This window comes from Pelodiscus sinensis, chromosome 16 (genome assembly GCF_052426305.1).
Source record: "Pelodiscus sinensis isolate ZL-2025 chromosome 16, ASM5242630v1, whole genome shotgun sequence".
NCBI classification, from domain to species: Eukaryota; Metazoa; Chordata; order Testudines; family Trionychidae; genus Pelodiscus; species Pelodiscus sinensis.
The window spans coordinates 8617964-8631512 of NC_143067.1; the positions used below are offsets into that span (position 1 = coordinate 8617964).

At 44.4% G+C, this 13549-nt stretch overlaps 1 protein-coding gene across 4 annotated transcripts in view; it reads right to left on the minus strand.

The window, feature by feature from the left end:
- Positions 1-12180: 12180 nt before the first annotated feature.
- Positions 12181-13549, minus strand: part of RUFY1 (RUN and FYVE domain containing 1) — a 36296-nt gene continuing 34927 nt past the window's right edge. For all 4 annotated transcript variants that reach the window (XM_075900503.2, XM_075900506.2, XM_075900504.2 and 1 more), the window contains exon 18: positions 12181-12990. In XM_075900503.2, coding sequence (XP_075756618.1) covers positions 12847-12990 — 144 coding nt within the window. In that variant the 3' untranslated portion in view covers positions 12181-12846. The remainder of the gene's footprint in view (positions 12991-13549) is intronic.

Consider the following 13549-nt stretch of genomic DNA (forward strand, 5'->3'; position numbering starts at 1 on the left):
AATATTTAAAGTGTAGGTAGCTTTCATCACAGGACTTAATCTTTGAATTACAGACGGAGATTAATGTATGAATAATACTGGGTACCCCAGACAAGCAGCAGAGCTGAAAATTGGAGTCCCCTGTTCTATGGCACAACTACATCCTATCTTAAAACATCCACTGAGGCCTGAGAAGGTAGTTTAAGAAACGGACATCTCTGCTATTGTATCTTTCAAAGTACAGTATCTGGGTTGAACAAAAATGACCAAAATATGAAATGTATTTCAGCTTACTGAACTTCGACTTTGCAAATAAGCTTCCTACAAAGTTAAGTCCCTCCCCTTTAAGCAGTGCATTAATTTCACCAACTCTCCAGTAGCTTGTTCTCTTCTCAGGCTGAGATTTGCATGACCTGTCAACAGTCTGAACATGTACATGAAAAGCAACAGTAATGCAACTGTATCACACCTGTCCCTGTTTCCTCACCCCCTAACAGGAAGTGTAATTGAAGAGCTTTTCTTGTAAACAGCAGCTGGTTTAGATCCAAAATACTCTCTATTTAGTATGGCTTGGTTTTGTAACTTTATTCCTCTACCATGCTTTATTAATGTCTGCTGCATCAGATCCTCAGCCTTGCCCTCTTGCACCCTTCACTGGCTTTATTCTTGGTTCTATTCACCTTGCTAGTCCCCCCCCCCCCCCACTGTTACTTATTGCTTTTTAATCCTGTCTTACCTAGCTATGCTAGTAAGAACAGGACTCAAATCCACACCCCTCTCACCTGACATCTGAACTACCTTCCACCTAGGCCACCCCTCTCTGCCATGTTTATTTAGAGCAGTTATTCTAAAACTAACACTCAACCCCTTGTGATCTTTGAGCCAGGAACTGCTGGAAGCTAGTTCTCCAGCTCTGTCTGACCCTGCCTCTGTCATCTAACATCTGTACAAGGAGCTGGAGTGGTGGTAGACATGAGTTTGATGAGCTAGTGTGCTAAAAATAATGTAGCTGTGGTAGCAGATGCTGGCCATGCCAACTGCCTGCAGGTCTAAGTGGGTTTGTGGTTAGTGTGTGGAGCATATGCCACAACTACACCTTTTAGCACTCTAGTTCAAGAGCGCATATGAGGATATCTGAGCTGGGAATCACACCTCCCTACTTAATGCAGCAGACATCACTGAGTCCTCTCATACTGCCTAGATTGGATGAGCCATAGGAATGCTGGGCTTCTTTGCTGCTGCTTCCAACTCCCTTTTGAATAACACTTTAGTGTCCCACTAGGCTGCTATTAGCTGCCATCCACCTACCTCTTCCTCTCTGCTTTCCATTCCTGGCTTGCCATCTCCCATGCTTATTCTGACTTATACTGCACACCTCATCTTTGTTCAACCTGCACCTCGGGTTGAACAACTCACTGAAAGCATAATTCGTTCAACTTAAAGCTCTGGGCTTTCAGCATCAACCATCTATCACTCCTAGTATTCTGCCAACCAGCCTTTGCCTGCTAATCCATCAGCACTCATTTGCTGAGTCCAGTCCTCCCTTTCGTTATGTCCGACTTTACCCTGCAGCATATCAGCAGCAAGAGAGGAAGTGAATGTTGATTGAACAAGGGCTGAAAGTTGGCAAGGTTGACACTAGTGTTAAGGGTGGAGAACAGCAAGACAAGATAAAGTCAGACATGTAATGAAAGGGCGGGTTGGGCTGGGGTTTTGCCAGCTATCTTGACTTCCTCCATTACATTTGTGTTCTGTTGTATCCTAATGCCGTCAACCCCGAAGTCCAGGCCATCTCTTTGCCTCTTTTCACACTCCTTATTAAACAAGAGAGACAAAATACATGGCCCTAAGCTTTCCCTCCTACCATGCATCTTTGTCCTATTCCGTATGGGGGGAAAAAAAGTGACCTCTACTTGGTCCATTTCTTCATGGCCACTGTTTTTAACTTCTGCCCAGCTCTTTGGGCAGAAAGAAAGCACTTGGCTCAGCATTCCTCCCTGGGTTGGTGAATCCCCAAGGCTATGCCTACACTCGAGGCTTCTTATGTGAGAAATATGCAAATGAGGCTAAGTGTGGAATATCACAGCCTCATTTGCATACCTAATGAGCTGCCATTTTTGCAGAAGAGGCTCTTGCGCCAGAAGGGGGAGCTGTGCAAAATTCCTCTTGTGCAATGCCATTCCTGAAAATAATCGGCATAACGGCATTGCGCAAGAGGGTTTTTCTTGAGCAAGAAGGGGCAGTGTAGACAGCTCCTTCTGGCGCAAGAGCCACTTCTGCAAAAAATGGTGGCTCATTAGGTATGCAAATGAGGCTCAGTGATATTCCACGCTTAGCCTCATTTGCATATTTCTTGTGCAAGGAGCCTCGAGTGTAGACATAGCCTTGAGGATTAACTGTCCCTGCTGGCTTTGCTGTATAAAGACATGGTAGAGCAGTTAAGAAAGCACTGGGTCAAATGCAAGTGGTATCTGAGGCAGCTTTTCTGGCTCAGTAGACAGGAAGTTGAGCCCAGCCTGCCTCCAACCTTTTGTAACCTCTGTTGGGTCCTAGGGCTGGGAATGAAACAGGCAGATGAAGTTCCCTAACTACCCATTCAGCCCCAGCTCCAATGGAGGGAGAATGGACCAGGAACCCTGCTGCAGAGCATGGAGAGTGCATGTTTCAGGGGGTGAGTCCCAGGGCACTCCTGCAGAACAGAGGGAGGGACTTGAGAGGGCACAAGTCATCCTCTTCAAGAGGACTGGGGAAACAAGCCAGGCTCCTAATAAGTCCTCATCCTTCCTAAGTCAACCAGGAAGGTGATGCCAGACATGTTTTTGCCTTCTTAAGGGAAGGGGATGTCCCCTGCTTCCTCCACTACTGAAGGTGAGTGGCTGGCTCTGAAGAACCTGCTCAGGGTTAACAGGAAAAACTTAAACAACAAAGTCTAGTAACACCTTAAAGACTAACACAACATGTAGATGGTACCATGAGCTTTTGTGGGCACAACCCACTTCAGATGACCTGAGTGTTGGAAGTCCAGATCTAAGAATAAATAAGGGGGTGGGGAAAGGAAGGAAAAAAATGGAGGGGAGGAAGAAAAAAGACAGTGAGTAGATAAGCTTCAAAGGGATAGCTGAGTTATTCTGTAACAAAGTTGAAAAAACAACAAATAGTCTAGTAGCACCTTATCAGCCTCTTGTAACTATTTAGTCTTTTAAGAACCATTAGTTTGCACTTGGAAAGGAAGATGAGCAACACCAGATTCTACAGGGTTAATAGTGAGCCTTACGTGTGAATTTCTCCCTTCATAATCCTCCTTAAAGCAGCACTATTCTTCACTTCTCCTTTGAGGATGTGATTAGGCAGAGAAGCCTGAAAAAGGCAATTTCAGGCTATAACATTCAAGAACCCAAGAGTGAGATGAGAGGTGGATGCCATTTGTTACTCCCTTTGAAGATGAGCTTTCGTGGGCCAGACCCACTTCCTCAGATCAAATAGTGGAAGAAAATAGTCACAACCATATATACCAAAGGATACAATTAAAAAAAATGAACAAATATGAAAAGGACAAATCACATTGCAGAACAGGAGGAGGATGAGGGGGGGGGAAGGAAGGAAGGAAGGTAAGTGTCTGTGAATTGATATTAGAGGTGGGGAGAGTGGGATGTTTGTGAGTTAATGGTATTAGAGGTGATAATTGGGGAAACTGTCTTGGTAATGGGTGAGAGAGTTCAAATGTTTGTTAAGTCCTTGTTGGCAAGTGTCGAATTTTAACATGAATGACAGTTCAGAGGATTCCCTTTCAAGTGCAGATGTAAAAGGTCTTTGAAGCAGAATGCAGGTGGTCAAGTCATTGAGAGAGTCCCCTTTCACCGCTCCTCTACCTACGGTACATCGATGACATCTTTATGATCTGGACGCATGGCCAAGAAACACTGGAGATATTCCACAGAGATTTCAACAACCTACACCCCACCATCAACCTCAGCCTGGACCATTCTACACGAGAGATCCACTTCCTGGACACCACCGTACAAATCAACAATGGAAAATTAGACACCACTCTCTACAGAAAACCCACCGACTCATACAGTTACCTACATGCATCCAGCTCCCATCCAGAACACACCACGCGATCCATCGTCTATAGCCAAGCCCTTCGATACAACCGCATCTGCTCTAATCCCACTGACAGAGACCAGAAGCTTCAGGATCTCTACCAGGCATTTATAAATCTCAACTACCCACCCAGAGAAATAAAAAAGCAAATTGAAAGAGCCAGACGAATACCTAGAAACCATCTACTTCAAGACAGACCCAAGAAAACCAACAATAGAACACCACTTGTCATCACCTACAACCCCCAACTTAAACCTGTCCAACACATTATCAATAAACTACAGCCTATATTGGAACAGGATACCATACTCAAAGAGGCTCTGGGAGACAGACCCATAGTCTCCTATAGACAACCACCTAACCTCAAGATGATTCTTACCAACCACCACAGGACATACCACACTAATACCAACCCTGGTACCTTCCCTTGCAACAAACCCCGTTGCCAGCTTTGTCCACATATTCATTCTGCTGATACCATTATTGGACCTAACCAAGTGAGTTATAAGATCAAGAACACATATTCCTGCGCATCCAGAAATATAATCTATGCCATCATGTGCCGAAAGTGTCCGTCTGCTATGTACATTGGATAAACATCTCAGACACTTCGCCAAAGGATTAATGCCCACAAAACAGATATCAGACAAGATCACAAAGAGAAAACAGTTTCTTGCCATTTTAACCAGAAAGGACACTCTCTAAATGACTTGACCACCTGCATTCTGCTACAAAGACCTTTTACATCTGCACTTGAAAGGGAATCCTCTGAACTGTCATTCATGTTAAAATTCGACACTTGCCAACAAGGACTTAACAAACATTTGAACTCTCTCACCCATTACCAAGACAGTTTCCCCAATTATCACCTCTAATACCATTAACTCACAAACATCCCACTCTCCCCACCTCTAATATCATCAATTCACAGACACTTACCTTCCTTCCTCCCCCCCCCCCCCCCCCGCATCCTCCTCCTGTTCTGCAATGTGATTTGTCCTTTTCATATTTGTTCATTTTTTTAATTGTATCCTTTGGTATATATGGTTGTGACTACTTTCTTCCACTATTTGATCTGAGGAAGTGGGTCTGGCCCACGAAAGCTCATCATCTAATAAACCATCTTGTTAGTCTTTAAAGTGCTGCATTGTCCTGCATTTTGCTTCAACTACCCCAGACTAACACGGCTACATTTCTATCCCTTTGAAGAGGCATTCTACTCTAGGAAACCCATGAATAGAAAGCTGGAGGTCACGCTTGAAGCATCCAGCACCTTACTGCTTTGCTGGAACTGCTTTCCTGGCTGAACAAAATCTTAAAGCTTCTAAGGACGCTCATCGTTCTGCTTGTGGCTTCATTTTTTAAAAGTCCTCCAACAACAGTACACACAGCTCCTATCAGTAAATCTCAAAGAGCTTTACAAAGGTTTACAAACCTTCCTCATATAGCCACCCTCTTCTGTACACAACACGTGCTATGGAATTTTATAGAATAATTTTTCAGCAGGATTCATGTTTTTGTTTTTTTAAATGCAAAGGTTTGACTCTCACAGACCACCTCTCTCTTCCCAGTCTTTCCAGAGAACACTAATCTACAGGATTTAGGATTTAAATACCAGACAATTTTCAGCACCAAGGAAGGAAGTTAGATTAATCTTAGACCTTTTTTAAGTACTAGCTTTTTCACAAAAAATGCCTTCAGTTGGAAATCTGGGAAGGGAGCATAGAGATAGGAATTGTGTTGGGGTAGCTTTTCCCAGTGTCCACAATAGTATTTGCTGTTCTGATTTTTGTGTTAAAACAGCCTTAGATTCTGGCCTGGAATGGCTATTATCAGAATAGGACTATGGTGAAAATCTGGAGGATGCTATGTAATGAATAATGCTGGGATTCATATGCTGAACACGCTGTACAACCATCATATACATTACATTGTCCAGCCAGCACACAATAACACAGGATTTCTGTAGAAAAGAGAATTTAAAACTAGTTGGGCTTTTTTGGAGCAGGGTAGTGTTTGTGAGTAATACAGCTGCCCGTGTATTGCCAATTCTGGCTCTTAAGTTTCCCCCTCCCTCTTTTTTGTATGTTTGAAAGACTCAAATCAATTGACTTTACCAGATGCTACTATTCAAAGCAAACGGAACATTATTAACCCCCCCCCCCCCCCGCAAACTCCACCTATTCAGAACTAATTTTGGAGTATCCCTAAGAGAATTAAGACCTGCACTAGCAGCTATAAATCTATTACCTGAATGCTGTTCTTTGCCCATTGATAAAATACATGAGGAAAGAAGGAACTAGTACCCCGAAGCAGCAGGTAAGTGATATATGGGATGGATGTGAGGAAGGGGTCCACCTAATAGAAACAGCCAGAGCAGGGCAAGAGGGGAAAAGCTAGGAGCAAAATTAGACTGTTGTAAACATTTTCAAAAGAATGCCCTGGATTAAGTAGCACAAAATAAAGTAATTGCCCTGCTTTCCACAGAGCCCCATGGGTAGGACACTGCACTGTGGGGCAGTCAAGTGTCCTCATTCAATATCTGACAACTGCACTATCGGCAAAAAACAAAGCAAACCACTTCTAAGAGTTATAAAGTATGCAAACATATCCCAAAAATTAATACCTCACTTCCACTACTTGTCTAACATGGTAATAGAGTAGATGCTGGTAGTTCAGAGTTGACTAAAATGCCCTTGAGATTTTTTTTCATGTAATCAATTGCTGTGTTTGCCAAAAGGATGTCATGTGAGCCTAGCGGGACATTGATCTGCACACAATATATGGATTGGGAGGTAGTTTATTTTAGGATAAAGTAGATGATACCTTGATCTAACAGGATGTCTTAGGGAAATTTTATTCTTCTGGCTCCTACCCTTCTCACCAAGTAGCTCTGCAGCTGTGTGTCTAACTTCGTAGCATAGCTTTTATTTTTTTATTCATTCTGTTGTTAGCAGGTAACACACTAGGATGAAGCCCAGGGATGACCAACCCATTCTGGGCAAAGAGCTAAGATAGCAGTGGATCCAGCATGAAGAGCCAGGGCAAAGTTGTTGAACAAAAAGTCCCTTTTGCCCCTTTAAAAGGAGCCCCCGGTTGAGTTTGGTAAAGCAACAACAACAACAAAAAAACCCTTTAAGAAAACGCATTATGGCCACACGAGGCTCCTGACGCCATCTTTAATTCTGCATCTTTCATGGCCGTGCCAGACAGCTCCCCTGCCCAGGTCAGCACAAGGAGCCGGGAGGAGAGGGCCGTTTTTGCTGCCATAAGGGGCGGGGGGGAGAGCCAATAGCTGCATGCAGCTCGTGAGCCTAGGGTTGGCCATGGCTGATGTAGCCCAAAGAATAAAGAGCAATATATATAAGTAGAGCTAGTTATGTAGAAAAAGCATTTTCTCTGACCCTCAAGCAATGCAAAACCATGTGGTTATTCTATCAGTTTTGGAAATCATCTAAATGAAGCAACATGACCTGAAATAGCATACACCTATTCAGCTTTGAGCAACTGAATTAGTACTGGAAAAAGTACAACTGTGTTATTCACAGACTGAGTTTCAGAGACAATCTGACATGATTTTCTATTAGCAAGTTAACTGCTGAAGGCAACAAAACGTATAAAGATATTGCCATTATCAACAATTACATTCTCTTTTCTGGACATTCCCACAATAGTTGTTCTTTATACAGCCAAATGCAATGCTTTCACACGTTTATCAATAACCAATAAGGTACTTACTTCTGGGAATATTCCAACTATTAACAAAATTTAGATAGGAGGAAAAGTACTACTGCTAATAGTAGGGTCCAGCTTTTCTTGGGGGTGATATCTGACAGATTGCTGAACCAGCCATTTTAGGTTTAGTATTGGTGAGTGCTAAGGGCCTTATGGCTGTACGGGGCTAGGGATGTAAAAGGTTAGCCAGTTATCGGTAAACAGGCAGCCTATCAAATTACTTAATTTCTGCAATCTGAAGGGAAGGGCTGCATGAAGTTGCAAACCCAATAGCAGGAATTTTTAATACATTTTCAAACTCAGGGATTGTATCTTTTGACTGGAGAATTGTTGCTATAACTTCTATTTTCAAGAAAAGGAAGGAAAAAGTGATGTAGGAAACTATAGGCCTCAGGCAACTCTGCCTTGGGCTTCCTGCAGTCAGCACTGGTCAGTTTCAGCAGCGGCTGACTTGGGGATGCCTGGGGCAGAGCAGCTGGGGTGCTGCTGGGTTGCTCCAGTAGCACCGCTCCTCGGCGCTACTGGACCAACCCAGCAGCACCCCAGCTGCTCTGCCCCAGGCGTCCTGATTCAGCCACTGCTGAAACTGACCAGCAGCGGCTGAATCAGGACCTGGGGCAGAGCAGCTGGGGTGCTGCCGGGTTGGTCCAGTAGTGCCCAGAGCGGCACTGCAGGACCAATCGGCAGCGCCCCAGCTGCTCTGCTCCAGGGTCCAAAACAAAAGCCTGGTCTGCTGAGGGGGGGGCACACTAGCCGCCCCCCCCAGCAGACCAGGGACACGGGGAGCAGAGCCGCAGCAGCAGCGGGGTGCCGCGCCTCTGAGGCTTTGCCAGAGCAAAGCCTCAGAGGCGCGGGATCCCCCCGCGGCTGCGGCTTCAGTCCCGGTGCCTGTGGTCTGCTGGGGATGGTCCCCAGCAGACCACAGGCACCGGGACTGAAGCCGCAGCCACGGGGGGGTCCCGCGCTTCTGAGGCTTTGCTCTGGCAAAGCCTCAGAAGCATGGGAACCCGCCCGGTGCCCCTGGTCTGCTGGAGACGGTCTCCAGCAGACCAGGGGCACCGGAGCAGCTTACGAACGGGGCTCTCTGGCCCCAGAGCTCGCAGGTAGCAATCCGCTACCTCGACCTCCGGGGCGAGAAAGCCCCGTTCGTAAGTGCGGATCCGACGTAAGTCGGGGACTGCCTGTACCAGGTGTAAGGTGATGGGTAGTATTTAGGTAACCTCAAAAGGAAGCAAGCTGATATGTCAGGAGTGATGTGTAACTTCTTTATACCTGTGTATAAAGATGTGCCTTGGAGAGGATGTCTTTCCTCCATCGGACTGAGTGGAGTCCATTGTCAGGGGTACATGGGTATAGTAGTTCAAAAGAGTCTGCTGACAACTATTTACTTACATTTATTTGACAATAAACCTGGTGCCTTTGATCCTTATTTTATGGTTTTTGGGGGGCTCTTTTGGCATTTGCTATATTGGCTACCTGCACAGAGCCAATGCAGCACATACAACTGACAGCACTGGACAGTGTGAGATATTTGTCACCGGTGTGGTGTCCTGACTTCTGACCACAAACTATAATTGGTATAAACTACAACATATCAACAATAGACTAAATCAAACAATCCTGATCACTTTGAAAATGTGCCAGGAGTTCAGTAAGGCATTTAATACACATCCACATGGGGAACTATTAGTTACATTGGAGAAGATAGGGATTAATAAGAAAACTGAATGGTGGGTAAGGAACTGGTTAAAAGGGAGATTACAATGGGTCATGCTAAAAGGTGACTGATCAAGCTGGAGAGAAGTTACTGGCGGAACTCCTCAGGGATTGATCTTGGGACCAACCTTATTTAACGTGTTTATTGTTGATCTTGGCACAAGAAGTTGGAGTGTAATAAAAATTGCAAATGATAAAAGCAGGGAGGCTTAGCCAACTCAGAGCAGGTCCAGAATATCATATAAGAAAATTGGATGACCTTGTAAACTGGAGTAATAGAAATTGGATGAAATTTAACAGTGTGAAGGGCAAGGGCAAGCATTGAGGGCCTAACATGTTATGATATAAGCTGGGGACATAACATTGGAAGTGAGAGGGAGAGAAAGTCGTGAGTCTATTGATTGATCACAGGAGAACTATGAACTGCCAATGTGATGCAGCTGTGAAAAAGGCTAATGCAGGGCATCAGGTGAAATATTTTAATTAGAAACAGGGAAGTGTTAGTGCCATTATACATGGCACTAGCAAGACCTCATGTGGAATACTGTGTGTAGTTCTGGTCTCCCATATTTAAAAAAGATGAGTTCAACTTGGAATAGTTGCAGAGAAGGGCTACTAGGATAAACTGAGGAATAGAAAACAGATTTTATGAAAAGCCACTCAAAATGAGCTTGGCTTATGTAGCTTAACCTGAAGAAGACTGAAGGGAACCAGGATTACTTTCTGGAAATATATCAGAGGGACAACCCCTGGGCAGACAAAGGAGTTAGTTAAGCTTATAGTATAACAAGACTGCTTGCAATGGCATGTAGCTGACGTGCAACTGTTAGCAGAAAATATCTCCACTGGCTGCTATGGTTCTGATGGGGAGGGTTCCGATTACCACAGAGAATTCTTTGCCAGTGTCCAGCTGGTAGGTCTTGCCCACAGGCTCAATGTCTAACAAAATCACATTTGGGGGTGGGAAGGAATCTTCCCCTGAGTTTGATTAGCAGAGACCCCCGTGGTCTTTTCTTATTCTTCTGCAACATGAGGCTCAGGCTACTTGCAGGTTGAAAATGGTGGATTCTCTGGAACTTTAAACAATGATTTAAGGACTTCAACCGCTCAGCCAGAGGTTAAGTTACAGGACTGAGTGGGTGAGGTTCTGTGACCTGCAATGGGCAGGAGATCAGATTAGCTGATCATGATAATACCTCCTGACCTTATAGAGTCTCTACACAGGTTATAGGAGCAGTGGCATCCAATGTGCAATTTCCCCATTTCCCTCCACATAATGCTTTGAGAGACCCTTTACAGCAGTGGTCCCCAACCTTTTTGTGGCCAATAGCACATTCAAGTTTTCAGAAGAGTGTAGCGGACGCCAACAATTTTTCATGGCTTAGTTTGTATTTGTACATTAAATAATATTAAATATGATGGTTTTTGTATTACATAAAACTCTGCATTAATAAAAAGGGTGGATGTTCAAATATTGAGCAAAAAAAGCACCCTCCCCCACCAAAATCATGGCACCTTTAAATCTCACACTCCCCTTCCCCACCACCTGCTGTCTCCTCCCCTTACTCCATCAGCTCCCCTGGTGCCTGCTGCTCCCCAACCTCTCTCGCTCCTCTGCTGTCCTGACTCCTGCACTTCTCACTGCCCGGAGTCCTGCCCCCCTCCACCAGCCCTTCTCTCCCCCTTGTGCCTACTCCTCCAGTAGCTCCACTCTGATCATGTGAGCTATCCCCTTTCCTAACACCTCCCTCTACACACCTGCCCTGCCTCTCTCCTCTGGTGCTGGTCCCTCCCCTGCAGGTGTCTGCCCTTCTGCTTCACCCCCAGAATCCCCTGGCAACTGCACCCTCCTGGTGCCCCCCTTCCCTCACTGCCCCTTTGCCCTCTTTTTCCCTGATGCCCCTGTTCCCTCACAAATAATTTGCTCCATTCCCACCTTCCTCATGCCCACCCCCTTCTTTCAAGCCTTATCCCAGCAACTCCCCCTCCAGCCCCCAATGCCCTTACCCTCTCCTCTCCCAGCATCACCCTGTCCCCACTCCCACGGACACCTCCCCTACTGCCCTTTTCCTCATTGTCTCCACTTGGCGCCCTTGGCATTTGTCTCTCCTCCACCCTGTCCCTTGGTGCCTTTCCCTTTATTCTCCTGACTTGCCCCCCTCCCCTTAGCACAAGCCCTTCCTCTCTCACCCCTTCCCCCTATTTCCCCCCCCCCACCTTCTGTCTTCCAGTTTGAGTCTGTGATCAGGCCCAGCCCCAGCTGCTTCCGTGATCCCAGACCATGTGCCAGGCCTGGAGCTGGGCCGCATGGTTTTAAAATTTAAAGTCCCAGCATGTGACATCATGGCATGCCAGGCGTCTCCCCTCTCAGCTGTTGCGTGGGCATTTGAACACGCTGCGCATGCGCTCCCTCAGATGTCTTGTGAACCTTGTGTCTCCCCTCTCAGCTGTTGTGCAGAGGGGGTGCATGAGACAATTGGAAGGAGCACATGCCCCTGCGCAACAGCTGAGAGGGGAGACACTGGTTTGCAAGACATCCAGATGTCTACAAGGAGTATTTTTTTTGCAAAATAAAATTTTTAAAGATTTTTTTATTTTACTTATTGCTATTTATTTAAAAAAAACCCAAACAGTGTGAAGACTAAGTTCATTTTCATAGTTTAACAAAGACTTTATTGCATAATCACTATTTTATTCATAAGTGCTTTAGAAACAAATATAGTCTATATACGTATATTGTGAAGGCACATTCATTTATACACTTGCATTCTAAAGCTTTTTTTCGTAGACAAACTGTGGAAGGCTGACTCTTTTCATGTTCAACTTACTTTGACCACATACAAAACTGTACATAACTAACATAATATAATGTGGAGTATATTAAAAGTGAGTAGTTACAGTAGAACCAGGGAGTTACTGTGTGCGGGGGAGGGGGGAGAGGGGGGGAGAGAAAGAAAGGTGATTTTTTTTTTAAGAGAAATCAGTCAGATGTACAAATGTGAAGTACAAAGTTTAAATAAAGAAAATAGTTTTTTATAAAACTCAGAAATGTGAATTTTCACCTCAGTTTCAGCAGGTTGAGCATATTTTCTATGATTTTTTTAAATTTCTCCTACTTGATTTCATTATGAAATATATTAGCAAAACATTAGCTTTCTAATTCCCATAAATACCATTAGATCTTTTAAATTACTTGACCAGTTTTAGAATGGGAAGTGTTGAAGTCTAAACGGGGTATTGGAATTCAGAGTTTAAAAACCAACATGGCTCCTTCTCCAGGATTCAAATGGTCCTCTTGAAACAACTGAAGCATTAGGAAGCATTAGATGAACATCTCTGAAGCAGTAAAGTATGACATGTATCACAAACACGCACAGGTTTAGGGTAGGATGGCAGTGCAAGTTCATTACTGGAACAAGTGTTGCAAAAGATGTCACCACAGTTTCTACAGTGATGCTACAAGACAGTTTAAAACATAATAAAGGTTGAGTAAGCATAAATGTGCAGTTTAACCTTTAACTTCAGCATGCAATTAGCAAGATGTGATAAGCTCCTGCTGGCACCATCCACTGCTTCCTCCCCAAATTAAGGGCCCACTTCCTTCCACTGAGAGAGACTATACAGCCTTCAATCTGGAGGCTATCTTTACAGCCGCTTAGCCAGAAGGGCCTATTTGTGTATCTTGAGGCATTTATTATTCTTTCAGAAGATTAAAAAACTGCCTTTTAGCACTTTCACTTCTTGCTGCTTAGAAAAGGAAGCCACAATGGGAACTGAACTTAGTTTTTCCAAGGGCAGTGTATCATGCTCACAGAAAACTACAAATTCCTGATATCAAGCAACAGCCTCGAAAGCACACGCAAAATTCGGATTTATGAAAAAAAAAAAAAATCAGTTTTTTTTTTTTTTTTTTACAAACACATTCAGTTTCTAACATTTTTAAAGAACTTGTTCTCCCTCTCCCATCATATTAAAGGGGTAGATTATTACTCAGTAACATCTATTTTCTCTAGTT